At 39.1% G+C, this 17,784-nt stretch overlaps 1 protein-coding gene across 1 annotated transcript; it reads left to right on the top strand.

Moving 5' to 3' along the window:
* The first annotated feature begins 1,770 nt into the window (after positions 1-1,770).
* LOC129407536 (uncharacterized) lies at positions 1,771-16,525 on the top strand. The gene is made up of 6 exons (XM_055149002.1): positions 1,771-2,131; positions 11,703-11,854; positions 13,473-13,659; positions 13,898-14,099; positions 14,232-14,406; positions 15,881-16,525. The coding sequence occupies exons 1-5, from the start codon at positions 1,786-1,788 to the stop codon at positions 14,233-14,235; spliced, it is 891 nt and encodes a 296-aa protein (XP_055004977.1). The 5' UTR covers positions 1,771-1,785; the 3' UTR covers positions 14,236-14,406; positions 15,881-16,525.
* The last annotated feature ends 1,259 nt before the right edge of the window (positions 16,526-17,784 follow it).

Here is a 17,784-nt window from a genome sequence, read left to right as displayed (position 1 = left end):
AAATTACATGTAACAAATGACAGTAATAAGTCATAAATAACACATTACAGTTTTAAAGTAACTTGCCCAACAGTGTGCATGTATTATATTTACATGTATATATATATATATATATATATATATATATATATGTGTATACATATAAAATGATCAATGAAAACATTCTAAAAGGTAAAAAAAATAATCTTTCAAACCTGGTGGACAAAAAAAACATTCTTGTGTCTAATTTGTTTGATGATTTGGGCCAAATTTAAAAATATGAGAAGTTTATGCAGAAGTATCGATTCCCAGTTGTGTTCAGAGAAGATAAATGAGTCGTAGAGGTGAGTCTGTTCCAGAGGTGAGTGTGAAAACTGATGAAGGGAAACACAGAGCTCCAGTTTTAACAACTACAATTTATACATAAATGGAATTGAATTTCTTAATGAAAAATGCAATAACAAACACATCTGGATTAATCTATTCAGCAAAAATAAAATTCAACCCAGAGGAAAATTTGACTGAAACACACACAGTGGAGTAAAACTTGGACTGTTCATTTCAGTATCAAACCTCAATAAAATAAGAGAACATTTTACCCTATAAACACATTTTTATCTGGATTTCCCCAAATTGACTCAAACTGCAACTTCTGAAAAGTGACTAACGTTGATTATTTTCAGTCTATTCATCAGTTTCAATAATCAACCTCTACAAAGACACAGGTCGTCTCTCCCGAAAAACCCAGATCAGTCGCTGATGCTGCTTTCAATTAGTTTTTTTAATTGGGTTTGTGTTTTGGGTTTTTACTGGAGTCTGTTTTTTGTTTTTGTTTTTTTTCCCATCCTTTAATTTGTACACGTTGTTATGAATGATGGTGAATGTTGCTTTTGTGTTTATGCTCTATATATTGTATATATGTATCATAAAAATATAATAATAATAATAATAATAATAATAATAATAATAATAATAATAATAATAATAATAATAATAATAATAATTAAAGCCACGCGCGGCGATGGTGGCCCTCGCCCCGGCACGCAGTCGCTCCCCAGGCGCGACCGCCGGGGACTCGCGACCGCCCCAACACGCCACCATCTCTTCCCGACATCCGCCCAGGCTGACAGCTCGTCCATTAGACACATTCCATAATGCACCTTTAAATATTTTAAGGAGTCATTGCGCCCCTGCTGGCCAACAGTGGAAAATGCACCATGTCTATAATAAACTTTCTGACTTGTAATCATGCATAGAATTTAATTCCCGAATTTGGTACAAATCCAATAATGTTGACGGGTCATGTCTATGGTAGGGGGCGCTATGGAGTTCACTTTTCATATGTTTTATAGTGTATTATATTCAGGCTCAGATCACGCATTAGTGATTTCAAATTTCAGCATGATCCAATTAAACATGGGCATATAATAATTTTTTTTTAAACTATTTTTGGTGGGAGTCTTTGCGCCCCTGGTGGCCAACTGTGAAAAACTACCACATGTCCGTAATAAACTTTTTTGCTTGTAATCATGCATAGAATTTTATTTCCAAATTTGGTGCTAATTTGATAATGTTAACGTTTCATGTCTATGGTAGGGGCGCTATAGAGTTCACTTTTCATATGTTTTATAGTGTATTATATTCAGGCCAAAAACTCGCATTAGTGATTCAAATTTCAGCACGATCGGACTAAGCATGTCCAATTCTAGGTGGCGCTGTTGAGTCGGGTCACTTTGGTCATTGTCGCGATGCCCATTTTATCAAATTTTTCGCCGGGCCGATCGATCTGATACCCGGGTGATACCCATGGTGTTTTCGTCCATGTTCAGGGGGTCAAAAATGCGATCATTTGGTCGGAAAAGGAAAAAAAAAAGAAAAGAAACGAGGAAGAACAATACCCAATACCCCTCGCCCCTAACGAAGTGGCGAGGGCCAATACTAATAATCATCATTATTCCCCCCGCCCATCTGCACTATCTTTGGCTTCAACTTTTCCAACTTTCTGAGCCTTACGGGCCATTAGACGATCCGAAACAAGGGCGCGTCACATGGCTCTCACTTGGAGACAAAGTCCTGGTCCTGGTTCTGGTTCAGTTTCTGCTCGGTCTGGTCCTGCTGGGTCTGACCCCGGTTCTGCTCGAGGCTCAGAAAGGTGAGTTTAGCTTCTTTTCTTTTTTTTTTCTCCTGTCGCGTCTTGAAAGTTGGATTTTTCGGACCTCCATTTCAAATTACAGGCTCGAAGCAGAAAATAATCAATAGGTTGAGCTAAAGAAATTCTTTCTTTTGCCATTATCCATATATTCTAAACAAACAAAATACGTATTCGTAGCGGGTCACACGCGAATCCACGGTTAAAATGAAGATCGGACTTCCGGGAGCCACGTGACCAAGATGGCAGCTTAGCATCGAGGCTCCGACACCATGCCTTTACTTTTATGATCAAAACCCTCATTAATTGCCAGCTTTTGTCAGACAAACAAGGTTGAGGACATGTCAAAAACACAAGCCACGAAGCAGTGTGAACTTTTCACTCGCGGACGCAAAGCAACCCCCAGAACGACCACAGCAAGCCTCCAGGATAGCACAGAAGCTAGCACTAGTGCTAACACGGATGAAGCTAACATGGCTGGAGTTGTAGAAGTGCTATCTGAGATAAAATCACTGCGCTACGACTTCGGAGGAAGGCTTGATGGCATTGACCAGGGTTTGACCAACATATCAGCCACTCTGACAACGTTAGAGAGTGCACTGACGCAGACAAAACAAGATGTCTCGGCCAACACCGCTCGCATTGAAGAGGCTGAAGCCCGCATAGTCGCATCCGAGATGAAACAGGATGAAGCCGACGCAAATTTACAGTCAGCCTGCAAACGCATCGCTCTCCTGGAGGCAAAAATAGAAGACCTGGAAAATCGGGGGAGACGTAAAAATCTCCGAGTGTTTGGAATCCGTGAAGGAGAGGAGGGGAAAAGACCGCTAATTGACTATGTTACCGAGATGCTTCCAAAGTGGCTGGGACAGACACACAAATCATTCACACTGGAGCGAGTCCACCGCACACTAGCAGCAGCAAGACCGGGCCAAAATAGAGCTGTTCTTGTCCGGTTTTTTAAACTTCCAGGAGAAAGAGTTCGTGTACCGTGAAGCGAGAAAACAGCAAATCATTCACGACGGGCAGAGAATCACGTTTGCACAGGACTTCTCTGCCGAAACAGCCCGGATCAGGAAAAGCTTTCACCCCGTGATTAAGAACTTCATTGACATTAATGCATTCCGGGGGTTTCAGTACAACCCATGCAAGCTCAGAATCCTCCACAACGGCAAGATTCATCTTTTCTCCACACCTAAAGAAGCGGAGGAGTTCTACAGGCGACTGCACGCGGCGGGGGACACCGGTGACGAGTGAACTGACGTGGATGGCTGCATCTGGTATAAAGACTTTTTGAAAGGACTCAAAACAAAAAAACAGGTGATGTCTGAAATGTTTAAAAGGCAAGTTTTTCTTTTTGTTTACTACCTCTTTTGCAATTGGAATTATTTTGTTTAATTCTCAATGTTGAAATTGGCAGTTATGTTTATAAAAGTACAAATACTACGAATCCAAAAGGGTTAGATTGATACATTGATACAGGAATCATCATGGTGTTGGGGTGCTGGTGTTAGCACAGGGTGAGTAGGTTCATGTGGACTAGCTGCTCCTCATTATTGTGGATCAGCATCCAGGAAATCCACAGTGTTCAGTGGGGGGGGGGGGACTAATTAACGGAATGTCTGGGGGGGTAAAGGGGAAGTTCAAAAGTAGTTCTTTGTTTGATGTGAATGTGTGCGTGAATGTGTATGAATGTGTTAATTTGCACTTTATCAAGGAAAAAAGGTGTGTCAATCTTCAGTCCTAATCCCAGTTAAACATCACAATAAAATGGATGGAAAGTACACAACAAAATTATAAGGTTATTATCACAAGCTGGAATGTCAGGGGAATGATAAAGTTAGTTAAAGCAAAAAAAATATTAGATAGAATCAAGCTTCTAAAATCTAAAATAGTTTTTATTCAAGAATCCCACCTGACTACATCAGACATCCAAATAATAACTAAGAGATGGCCCGGCCAAGTGTTCCACGCCTGCTTTACTAGTCATGCCAGAGGGGTTTTGATTTTGATACACAAATCAATACCGTTCCAAAAATCCAAGGTTATTACCGATCCGGGAGGGAGATATATTATACTACAGGGTACTGTTCTCTCACAAAAAATAAACCTTATAACTGTGTATGGCCCTAATGATGACTCGCCATCCTTTTTTGAGAATCTGTTTTTGACTTTATCTGTTTTGGACGGTACGTATATAATCGGAGGGGACTTTAATTGCACCCTTGACCCAGTCCTGGACCGATCGTCCCAAAACGATAGTACGCATACTAAAACTAGGAAGATACTTCATAATTATATGCAAGATCTAAAATTGCATGATGTATGGAGAACCAAAAATCCAACTAATATACAGTATTCATGTTTCTCTGGCAGTTGCAAGAGTCACTCGCGAATTGACTATTTTTTAACATCTATAGACTTGGAGCCTCATGTGAAAGACTGTTGGTATAACAGTATTGTATTGAGTGACCACGCACCTGTATCGGTTGAAGTACAATTGGGTAGATTTAAACACAGTCCAAAAAGATGGAGGTTACAGACCTTTTTACTACGAGATGAAGTATTCACAAAATTTGTAGGAAAATGCATTGATAATTATTTTGACCTTAATAAAGATGAAACCTCTGCTAGTATTAGATGGGAAGCTTTTAAAGCTTATATTAGAGGTGAAATTATAAGTTTCACAGGTACTCTCAATAGAAAGCAAAAGGCAGAGACTTTATCAATGGAGGAACAAATTAAAACCTTAGAAAATGAATTTTATAGTACTAAGGACCCCCAAAAACTGCAAAATTTGAGAATTATGAGAGCTAAATATGATAAACTAACAACTGACAAAGTGGCAAAAAGTTTAATGTGGACAAAACAAGCTTATTATGACCAGGGAGAAAAAGCAAGTAAATTGTTGGCTTGGAGGATTAAAAAAATGCAATCTGATAGAGCAATTCTCAATATAGAATTAAACTCTGGTGTCCTGACTACCGACCCCTCAGAAATAAATGAAAGATTTAGGGAATTTTATGAGCAGCTATATAAATCTGAATGTAACGTGAATGAAGCAGTCCAAAACAACTTCCTCGATAAATTACAGTTTCAAAAATTAACTGAGGAGGACAAAGAGATGATTGACAGGCCATTGACAGTTACCGATATAATAGAAGCAATAGGGAATCTCAACAGCGGGAAAGCACCGGGGCAGGATGGGCTGCCCGTAGAATTTTATAAAGTATTCAAAAATAAACTAGCCCAACCACTTCTAGACATGTTCAAAGAATCATATGGAATTGGGAACCTCCCAGACTCATTGAGACTTGCAACTATCACCCTGATCTTAAAACATGATAAACCACAAACAGACTGTGCATCATATCGAGGAATAAGTCTCATGGGGTGTGATATGAAAATACTGTGCAAGATACTTTCCAAGAGGATAGAAAATCATGTACCAAAATTAATATTAAATGACCAACAGGGTTTTGTTCAGCAGAGGCAAGGCTATCACAACATTAGGCGCGTTTTAAATATACTGCATGAGAAACATAATACTCGAGACACAGCTATGCTGGCAGTAGATGCTTGTCAAGCATTTGATAGAATTGAATGGAACTATCTTCTAAAGCTACTTCCAAGATATGGGCTGGGAGAGAAATTCATTAAATGGGTTCAATTGCTATACACAAATCCCACTGCCCAAGTTCTAACCAACAACAACATCTCCAGACCATTCAATTTACAGCGGTCGACAAGACAAGGATGCCCGTTATCGCCAATCTTATTCACATTAGCAATGGAACCCCTGGCCATAGCAGTCAGGACGCAGACAGGACTCTCAGGGCTCGAGATTGGTGGCAGAAAACATGTGATATCTTTATTTGCAGATGACATTATATTTTTTTTGACAGATTTAAAAAAACACCATTCCCAATCTGTTGAACGTACGTGAGAAATTTGGTGACTTTTCTGGATACAAAATCAACAATAATAAATCAGTACTTATGTTTCTTAATGATGAAGACAGGAAATCCCCTCCAATAAAAACTAAATTTGCTATTGCTACTGATGGGCTCAAATACTTGGGTGTCAAAATTACCCCAGATCTAGACAAAATAACTGCTGCTAACTACGACCCCCTGGTGGATGAGATCACGGAAACACTTGGTCGATGGTCAAACTTACCTATATCCATGATAGGACGTATAAATATAATTAAGATGTCAATTCTGCCCAAATTTTTATATTATTTCCAAACACTTCCTTTTCCACTACCTCAATCGTTTTTTGATAGTTTGAATAAAATATTCAGTGACTTCATATGGAACAACAGGAAAGCAAGGCTTCGTTTTAAGTTACTATATCTGCCCTATGAAAGAGGGGGACTTCAATTTCCTAACCTTAAATGGTACCATATGGCTGCGCAATTGACAGCAGCATCACATTATTTTGATGCGGACACTCCTCCAGGCTGGGTATCCATCGAGCAACAATCATGTCTAAATTTACCTATAAATAGCTATCTATATTCAGCCGATTTAAAAACTTTAAAAAGAGAGACAAAAAATCCATTTCTAAAACATACAATAGTTATGTGGCATAATGCTCATAAAATTGTCAGTAATCCTGTAAAAATATCTCGCTTTACACCTCTGTGGCATAACAACCAATTTGCGCCTGGGAGAATGGATGGAGGATTCAAACTGTGGAAAACGAGGGGAATCCAGGCAATTAAAGATCTGTATGTAAATGGCAAGTTGCTTACATTTATGGAGCTGTGCAACAAATTTCAAATTCCCAAAAAACATTTCTTTAAATACTTGCAAATAAGAAACTTCATTTCATCAAATTATGAAAAATTATTATGCAAATCCCTTGCTTATCAACAATTGAAGAAATTATTGTAAAACACCAGAAAGGGAGAGGTTTACTGTCCAAATTTTATAATCTGCTCATGGTTCATTCTAAAGAATCATCATTGGACAAATTGAACGCCTGGAGGAGTGACCTGCACGAAAACATAAGTGAAGAAGATTGGAGTGAAGCATGTTTAAGAGCACAAAAACAAACAATAAATACGAGACTCAGACTACTTCAATATAAATGGTTAACAAGGGTTTATATAACTCCTGAAATCCTCCATCATATCTCCAGCAATATTCCTGACACTTGTACCAAATGCAGTAATTATAAAGGAACTCTTATACACTGTCTTTGGGAATGCTCGGCAATTCAAATATTCTGGAAAGAAGTTTTAAAATGTTTGACAGAAATATTCAGTGTAAAGATTCCTATGTGTGCAAAACTTTGTGTATTGGGAATATATCCGGAAGGTTTATTACAGACGAAAAAGCAAACAAAATTATTGGACTTTGGACTACTACATGCAAGAAGAACCATCGCCTTAAACTGGAAAAACATTGAAGCCCCTTCAACAAAACAATGGGTTAAGGAAATTTCAGAATGTGTCGGCCTTGAAAGATTGACATTTATAGCAAAGGGAAAACGAAAAGACTTTGTGAAATTATGGGAACCTTATTTAAATATTATATCCAAAAAGTGGAGGTGATGTATGTGTAGGTATATGTGTGTATATATATATATATATATATATATATATATATATAGAATAATATTGTTATTGTTGTTGTCCAGCATTGACAGTGATGATGATAGCAGTAACAAAAACAGATTTTTATTTATTGTCATAGATGTTGTTGTTGTTATTGTTGTAGTTATTACAATTTTATTTTAGTATTATTATTTACCTATCTCATTTTATTGTTTATTAATTATTATTATTTATTTATTTTTATTTTAGTATTATTACTTTTTTATATATATTATCTATATCCATTTAATAATTCATGTTTCTTTACTAACTTTTAATTAATATATTTCTATTTATTTTTATTTATCTATTTATTTATATTTATTATTGTTGTGTGTGTGTATATATATATATATATATATATATATACATATATTAATTTATATTTTATTTTATTCGTTTTAAGTACATATGGTCACCAAAATATAAATCAAAGGACTCACCTGCGATTGATGGATTGTATTGTGCAAGTATTGCATAGTGAATGTGTGAATGTGTATGAGTGTGTGAGAGCGTGGAATTAGTTATTTGTTATTATTATTATCATTATCTTTATTGTATTTTATTTACTCATTTTATTATTATTATTATTATTATTATTTTTGGTTATATGTTGACCTGTGTTAACGTGGTCAGTTGTTCAGATGGAATTTTTATTGTCTGAAAATTAATAAAAAATACTTTGAAAAAAAATAAAATGAAAGATTCTCGGGCAAAACGAATCACCACTCAGTTGCAAAATGATCTAGAAAATGTAAATAAGGCTTAAAGACACGCAAAAGCTCCAGTCTGTCCAGGACAGTGTTGTTGTGGATGATCTGGCATCAGTTTGAGTCACTTCTGCGCGCCTGGGGCCTCATTTATAAAAACTGCGCAGGAGTTGTAAGTTCGTGCGTTCGTCTGTAGCTACGAGAGTCGTGCGCCACGCAAACTCCATATTTAGAAAACCCACCGCACGAACCAAACCTGCAACCTGTGATTTATAAATCCACCTGCAACTAGAATTTGCGCACGTAAACCCACGTCACGTCACGCCCCCTCACACCTCCACCTCACCATAAAAGGACAGACCACGCCCCCTCACACCTCCACCTCACCATAAAAGGACAGACCACGCCCCCTCACACCTCCACCTCACCATAAAAGGACAGACCACGCCCCCTCACACCTCCACCTCACCATAAAAGGAAAGACCACACCCCTCACACCTCCACCTCACCATAAAAGGAGCAGGTAAAGTGACTGGTGAATGAGATTTCCCTAAACATATCTACGTGTATATATATATATATATACGTAGATACGTGCACGCACTGATCTGAATGGTCAAATTATGAGCGCGTGCGAGAGATTCAGATGCCCTCCCCTGGAGAGGGAAAGGAGCGAGGGAGGGACACGAGGACGGAGATTTAACACGAAACACATCAGATACAGATGTTATTCTGCCAATTAAAGTCCACACGAAACATGCTGAACCTGTGAGTGTGGGTCTGTGAGTGTGGGTCTGTGAGTGTGGGTCTGGGTCTGTGAGTGCGGGTCTGTGAGTGCGGGTCTGTGAGTGCGGGTCTGTGAGTGCGGGTCTGTGAGTGCGGGTCTGTGAGTGCGGGTCTGTGAGTGTTATTATTATACATTATTCTGTTCTTCATACAGTCAGAGAGCAGCTCTCATGTGCTCAGTTCCACATTACACAAAAATGTAGGGAAGATTTTGGTTGGGGTCAGGTTCGGGCAGTGGGCTTCGTGTTGTCCGCAGACTCGGGTCACAGACTCGGGTCACAGACTCGGGTCACAGAGACTCGGGTCACTCTGGTGCTCGGTGTGTAAAGACTAAAGTAAAAGTGTTAAAGTTTTGTTCATTAAATCAAAGTCTGGCTCCTGCTGCGTCCGAGGGAAGAGTTTTTCTCTCAGGTCGGGTCATTATTTCGTCCTCTGTGTTGGTCAGTTGTGTTTTGTAGAATCTGTGGTCTTGGTGTGGACTGTGGGACTCTGCGCTGCACCGAGTCCGGGAACGTGGCCGCGCTCGTGCACGAGTTTAAATGTTTAATATTGTGGAGAATAATGAGTGGAATAAACAGACCTGCTCCGTGTTTTGTTGAACCAAACACTTAAATGCACAAATTTAAAGGTAATTCTTCTATATACGTGGATTTTCTGATCAAACTCTTCCTCAAACTCTGTTCACTTCTGCTTCTCTCCACAAGTGTCGCTTTTTCCCCGTGTCTCCAGACTTTGCGTAGAGTTTACAGGAGGTTCCCGAGTTGGTGTAGAGTTAAGCAAAGAGCCACGCCTTAGTCGAGTTTTATAAAATACCGCGGTTGGCGTAGGAAGCGCACGCGCGGATTTTTGCGTAAGTGAGATTTATAAATGAGGCCCCTGGTTTTTGAGGCAACAAACGCTGCTCATTTCCTCCAGCGCATGAACGAGCTCAGGGACTTGACCTGGTTTTGCTGCTGTAAATGCTCAACGTTAACAAACGAATGTGCTCCCTCAGTAGCACCCAAACTTTTTATTATCAGTTAGAATGTGTTGTGCAGGAAACATTTGGATTATTTACCATGGAAATAATATGTCACGATAAAGAAGGTTTAACACAACAGCGCAGCTCTGGTCGTTTAGTGTCTCTGACATGAGCACGTCTCCTCCATCCTCCACATCCTGCTCTGGTTTTAGGGCTGAGTATCAGTCAGAATTTGCCGATACGATACATATCTCGATACAGTGAGCTTACGATTTGATATAATTCAATACGATATATTTCAAATCAGTTCGATATGGTCCAATAAAAAATAATGTCTAAATCGTGGCTGTGATACTAAAGTCTTTGTTAAACCATTTCTTCTTGTGCAAAGTTCAGATGAAACACAAACATTTTACTCATCAAAACAGTGAAAATGTCAAATGTGTCAGTAACTGTGAAACAGTAACTGTAACTGTATTCAGTTACAGTTACTGTTTCAGTGAGTGGTAATTGGATTACAGTTACTTTGTTGAAATAAATGGATTACACAGAGGGATTTTCCTGTTTTCACATTTTGGGCTATATCCTTTTTTTTTTTTTTTTTTTCTCAATAATTCCACTTATTGCCGGACACTAAACCAGGTCTAAACTAGATCTAAACCAGGTCTAAAACCAGATCTAAAACCAGGTCTAAACTAGATCTAAGCCAGGTCTAAACCAGGTCTAAACCAGGACTAAACCAGGTAAACCAGGTCTAAACCAGGTCTAAACCAGGACTAAACCAGGACTAAACCAGGACTAAACCAGGTCTAAACTAGATCTAAACCAGGTCTAAAACCAGGACTAAACCAGGTCTAAACTAGATCTAAACCAGGTCTAAACCAGGACTAAACCAGGTCTAAACAAGATCTAAACCAGGACTAAACCAGGACTAAACCAGGTCTAAACCAGGTCTAAACCAGGTCTAAACCAGGACTAAACCAGGTCTAAACTAGATCTAAACCAGGTCTAAACTAGATCTAAACCAGGTCTAAACCAGGACTAAACCAGGTCTAAACAAGATCTAAACCAGAACTAAAACAGGATTTAACAGGACTAAATCCTGCTGCATGGACCGTGTCTCTTCTTCTTCTATCAATAATATTTCTAATTTGGTTCAGTAAAGTCTGGACTTTTTATTTTCTTTTAGCAGATAAAACTTCTTATGTGAAGACTTCCTCGTCTTTACAGCAAACCAAGTAATCCAAAGTATTCAGATTACATTACTCACTTTAAGTAATTAAATGGATTCCGTTACAAACTACATTTTGGTGTGTGTAATCTGTAATCTGTAGGGGATTACATTTTAAAAGTAAACTTCCCAACACTGGTTATAATAATGTAAAGAATAATGTGTTTCTGCTCTTTAAACGGTGGTTTTATTCAAGTTTCAGAACGCTCCTTTGTCCTGATGAATCAGTTTTAAAACAAAACGAGGAGCATTTACCTGGTGATTGTTTGTGTTCTCCACAGTCCTGGAGACGTTCCCGGGTCAGAATGTGACTCTGGAGTGTTTTGGTCCGGCCCGGTCCAAGCTGGAGCTGCTGCAGTGGGTCAGACTGGACCTCGTCGATCAGGGATATGTTTACTTCTACCGTGAAAACCGACTCTACGAGAGCTACCAGGTACCACTAGAAACAGGGCTAAAGTGAACCCTTGTGTGAGCTACATAATGTGGATTTAGATTTTTTAAATGAAATAAAATAGAAGAAATAGACCATAAAATAGATAAACATCAATATTATTCAATATTCTCTGTATTTTAATCCTTGTCTTTAAAATTATATATTGGATTATAAATGACCAGAATTTAGATTAGACTTAGATTTTTTGCCAGTTTCAAAGTTGTTGTTTTTTTATTAATAATTAAATTTAATTATTTTTTTTTTAAATTAGTTTTTCTAAATGTGTTTTTTATTGATTATATTGACTTTTGAAGTTACCAAAAGGATAATTCCAGGACAAATCTCCAAATCCCGACTCGACCATCTCAGATCTGACTGAAAAAATTCTAGGTTAATAATAATAATAATAATAATTAATTAATTATAATAATAATGAATAATAATAATAATAATAATAATGATGATAATAATAATAATAATGATAATAATAATAATAATAATAATAATGATAATGATGATATAATAACAATGATAATAATAAATAATAATAATAATGATAATAATAATAATAATAATAATGATAATAATAATAATAATAATAATAATAATAATAATAATAATAATAATAATAATGATAATAATAATAATAATAATAATGATAATAATAATAATGATAATAATAATAATAATAATAATAATAATAATAATAATAATGATAATAATAATAATGATAATAATAATAATAATGCATCAGTTTTATAAAGCACTTTTTTGGACACTCAGAGACACTTTACTCATTCACTTTATTCATTCACTCAACACTTGGTGGTGATAAACCACTTCTGTAGTCACAGCTGCCCTGGGACAAAAGTCCCAAAGTTCATTTATTTATTTATTTATTTGAGACACAATTTTTGCATTAACCTTGACAGTGTTGTACATGTTGGTACATCAGGTCGTAGCATCAGTGTTGATTTCCGCCTGTCGTCTCTGGGCAGATTCACTGATTGATTGTTTTTAACTGACCTTGACGATCAACTGTTCTGGACCTGGAGCAGGTTTTGGGTTGATGGAGGAAACTCATCCAGACACGAGGAGAAACATGCAAACTCCACACAGAAAGACCCGGGGATTGAACCCAGAACCTTCTTGCTGTGAGGCATGAGTGCTAAACGCTCAGCCACCACACTCCCAACTCCTTTTCCTCATTCAAGATATTTAGTCCACTCCCCCCTGACCCCCTGTTTTGAGCAGAGGAACCACTTTGAGATTTCTGTATCTAAAAAACTATTTAAGGTCAGTCCTTCAAATTCAAAGGGTTAAAATTTGGCAAATGAACTTGTAGGATCTGGACTTTTACACATATTTACATATTAAATAATAATGAATAAAAAACCATCATGTAAACGTGGCCTGTGTGATACGGGGCCTTTAAACCATCACGCAGCCGTGTGTCTTACCCAGGACTGTCACATGAAATCTGTGCCAGGTCTGAACTAGAACTAAACCAGGGCGAGGAGAGGACTCACCCAGGACTATGCCTGGACTTAATCAAGGACTATTCAAAAACTAAACCTGGTCTCTGTTTGGGTTTTGACGTGGTGTTGTCTTGGTCCAGATCCCGTCCTACAGGAGCAGAGTGTTCTTCAGAGAGCCCACTGTGGGACCTGGAGACTTGACCTTAGTCCTGCACGATGTGAAGCCTGAAGACACCGGGACCTACGAGTGCCGGACCTCAGAGCAGAACGTCACATCACAAGACAAGTATTACAAGACCCAGGCCAGCATCTGGCTCACTGTGAAAGGTACTGCGACTACTACTGCAGGAGTACTTTTACTCTGACTTATACTACTACTGTTACTGCAGAGTAAGAACAGAACAGACTTTTAGAGCTTTTCCCATGATGAAATTGTTTTCCTTCATTTACACTCTGTGATTCACACTTGTTTGAGTAAATTTATTCTCCTGTATTTAAAATAAAGATGATGTAAAATAATTCTCCAGTGTGAAATGTTTCAGTAACTTGACATGTTTCTTCTAAGGGCACAAGCGGGTCCATGCAGACCCTGGCCAGGACCTGGTTCTTCCCTGTTCAGGACCTAAAATGGAGCAGATCCAACTGCTCCAGTGGAGCCGCCTGGACAGAAATCACTCCGGGTTCATCTATGTCCATGAACCAGGAACAAAAGGAAGAGATCCAGAATCAGAACTTACAAAGACCGGGTCTACCTCAGAGATCGCAACGTAAGATCTGGTCTCCTTTAGACCCAGTCCCCTTTAGACCCAGTCCCCTTTAGACCCAGTCCCCTTTAGACCCAGTCCCCTTTAGACCCAGTCCCCTTTAGACCCAGGTCTGACTCGGTCTCTGTGTTGCAGTTGACTGGGGGAGATGCAGCTCTGGTTTTGAAGAACGTTCGTCCTGAAGACGCTGGGACCTACACCTGCTACATCCTGTTCCAGAGACCAGGACCAAACCCAGACCAGACCAAGACTAAAAGAGATCAAGCGCCGCTGGAGGAGATGCACCATCTCATAACACTCACAGTTTCAGGTAGAATTATAACCAGGTTATTTATTGATTATTTAAGTTTGTGGTAACATGTTCTTTTACAACAATGACATGGTAAACTAGTCCAACACTAAGTCTTTAACCAGAACTAAACCAGGATTTCTCTAAGTCTAAACCATAGACTACAGTCTAAACTGAGCTAAACTGCCCCCAAAACCAGGTCTAAACTAAACTTCTAAAGGTCTTTTAGGAAGTCTTTTAGTTCTAGTTACATTACAGTCTGGTCCAAGATAAACATAAACCAGGACTAAACCTAGACCTAAACCTTCCTCTGCCCCCATTGCCTGTGGTGTGGGGCAGGGTTCAATTTTAGGTCCCATTTTATTTTCTATTTATATGCTCCCCTTAGGAAATGTTATAGCCTGTCATAACATGTCCTTCCCCTGCTCTGCCAAGGACACAGAGATCTACTTCCCACTGAGACCAAACACCCCGGGAGCCTGGCTGCTACATTAAACTGCTTCAGTGACGCGAACAGTTGGATGGCACAGAACTTCCTACAACTCAATAGCTCCAAATCTGAAATAATTTTAATCAATCCCCCCAATCCACCTCTCATATCAGCAACAGTCTCCGCCTCTCGCTCCCAGCATCACCCCGCTGCCAGAAACCCCGCCGTCATTTTTGACTCTCACCTCAACTTCCACCTTCACATCAAAACAGCCACCCAATCTTGTTTTCTCCACCTCTGCTCAGTCAGCAAAATCAAAACTATCCTCTCCTGCCCTGATCTTCAAAAAGTCGTCCACATGCTTATCTTCTCCCGTCTAGACTATTGCACCTCCCTCCTCTCTGGCCTCCACTCCAAATCCTTCTCTCACCTCCAGCTCGTTCAGAATGCAGCAGCTTGGCTCCTCATTCGGTGTAACAGGCAAAAACACATTAGTGTTGTTTAGTGTGTGTTTTGGAATAGATCTGAAGATTTTACTCATCAATTTTAAAGCTCGTTTAGGTCTCGCACCAAGTTACATCTCAGAACTTTTAACCCCGTACGAGCCTTAGATCCTCAGGTCCCTGGGGCTGTTCCAAAGTCCAAGCTCCGGACGAAGGTGGTGGGGCCTTTTCAGTCCGAGCGCCTCGACTTTGGAATGACCTGCCTGAGGAGATAAGACTCACACCATCAGGATCTTCTTTTAAATCACTTCTTAAAACTAATTTTTATTGGTTGGCCTTCATTTCAACTAGTTTTAGCTTGATTTTAGTCCGTATTTTTATTCTATTTCTTTTTATTAATTTATTATATACAATATATTAATTGGATTGTTTGCATCATTGTCTGTTGTTGTGCTTTTTGTGTGCTATTTTTAAGCTTTCTGTATTGTTCTTTGCTGCATGTACAGCACTTTATAAACCTTGTTTTTAAAAGTGTTTTATAAATAAAGATTTATTATTGTTATTAAGGATCATCTGAGCCAAGTCTCAGACTTTTCTCTAACCCTTCTTTTCTTTGGTGTAGGTTCTTCTCCAGGAGAGTTCGGACTGAGCACATTCTGGATAGTCATTTTAGTCCTGGTCTCCTGTGTGCTCTTGCCTGGAGGCGGGGTCTTGTATTGGGTCTTTAGTCGCTCTTCAGGACTCCCAAGTCCCATGTCCCAAGTTCAAAGTGAGCACTTTCACAGCTCTGCTTCCCTAATTTGAGTCAGAACCAAAACTTACCTAATTTAAAATTAGCCTGGCAAACTGAGGCTACAGCACTGAAAACAGATGAACATTTTTACCGTTTCTGACAAGTAAAACAGTTCAAATGTAGTCAGATTAATAACTAACATGATTGACACAAGTTTGGTAAATGACTCAAACTGGGGAATGACTATGTGTCTGACTTACCAAAGGACTTCTCCTTTTCCAAACTGATCCATTGTATCAATTTTTTTTTAAAGTACACAAAAAAATTTGACTAAAGGTTTGAAAGTTTAACATAGCGACTGAAGAACAGCGCCATCTGCTGACAATCAACAGAAATGACTCCAAGTGCTTTGAATGTTGGAGTCTTAGAGAAAATGGGTGTTTCCCGGTTGCCAGGCTCCTCGTCCTCAGAGCTCTGAGCTCAGAGCTCAGAGCCCAGAGCTCAGAGCTCAGAGCTCAGAGCTCAGAGCCCAGAGCTCAGAGCCCAGAGCTCAGAGCCCAGAGCTCAGAGCTCAGAGCTCAGAGCTCAGAGCCCAGAGCTCAGAGCTCAGAGCTCAGAGCTCAGAGCTCAGAGCCCAGAGCTCAGAGCTCAGAGCTCAGAGCTCAGAGCTCAGAGCTCAGAGCGCTGCCCCCAAAGCTCAGCTCCTCCGGTTGGCTTAATGTATTTTAATGAACCAAAACTCATTCCACAATAAAAAATAAGTAAATATTTAGCAGTTTTAGCCACAGTGCTGCAGGTCTCTGTTATCAGATCAAATTCATTCAAATCAGGATAAAATCTCTTAAAGAAGAAGACCGAGGACACAGTTATTCTGTCACCCCAAAATGTTCCAGACTGTGCATTTATTTATTTAGTGTTAGCTCAGTGTGAGCAGCAGCAGTGACTCTGGAGGAGGAGACTCTGGAGGAGGAGACTCTGGAGGAGGAGACTCTGGAGGAGGAGACTCTGGAGGAGGAGACTCTGGAGGAGTCTGGAGGAGTGATACAGAGTGATCTTTGGAGGAAGGATCCTGGGAACAGAGAATCACCCAATGTGAAGGAAAGTGACACTTTATTTTGAAAAGACGGCAGTTTTTATTTTAGATCCAGCTACATTTATTTATTGAATTTATTCAGTGTTGATGTGTACGTACACTGGTGTGTGTGTGTGTGTGTGTGTGTGAACAGGTGAGTGGTTCTTGTTGTAAAGCTCTTTTGAGTTTTGAAGATGAAAAAGTGTTGTATAAAAATGTGACCCTTGACACATGTTAGTTTGTAAAGAGCCTGCAGTCACAGGGCTGACTCTGTCTCGCTGCTTTAATTCTGTTACTTCTGCCATGTGATGCTGCTTAACTTTATTGTAAAGACAAATGTAATGTTCTCACAGCTGGTTCTGTCATGTTGTTTCTTTTTTATTATATTATGTTTATTCCTGTTACATTTACATGTTTGTGTGAAAGCAGTGTATTTTGAAAAACTCCTCCTTAAGGGGCTGTATGTCCATTCAAACTGTTTCCCTTCACAACGGAATTGAAAATTAGTGAACGGTGGTTTGAGTCACACACATCTGATTCACTTATGGAGTTCACAAACTTCTGAAGCCCATTTCTCGAGTCGTTTTCCGCTGTTTGGATCCAACAACCACACGATCTCCGAATCCCAAAACTAAAATATGACAATATCAGAACCAGAAAAAGATCAACTTTATCAACAGACACATCCCACTGAGAAATCAAACATGGAGTATTTGTTGCT

The sequence above is a fragment of the Boleophthalmus pectinirostris genome, unplaced genomic scaffold (genome assembly GCF_026225935.1).
Source record: "Boleophthalmus pectinirostris isolate CB_2022bp ecotype Guang Dong unplaced genomic scaffold, ASM2622593v1 HiC_scaffold_12, whole genome shotgun sequence".
NCBI lineage: Eukaryota > Metazoa > Chordata > Actinopteri > Gobiiformes > Gobiidae > Boleophthalmus > Boleophthalmus pectinirostris.
This window is presented reverse-complemented; position numbering and strand designations above follow the sequence as displayed.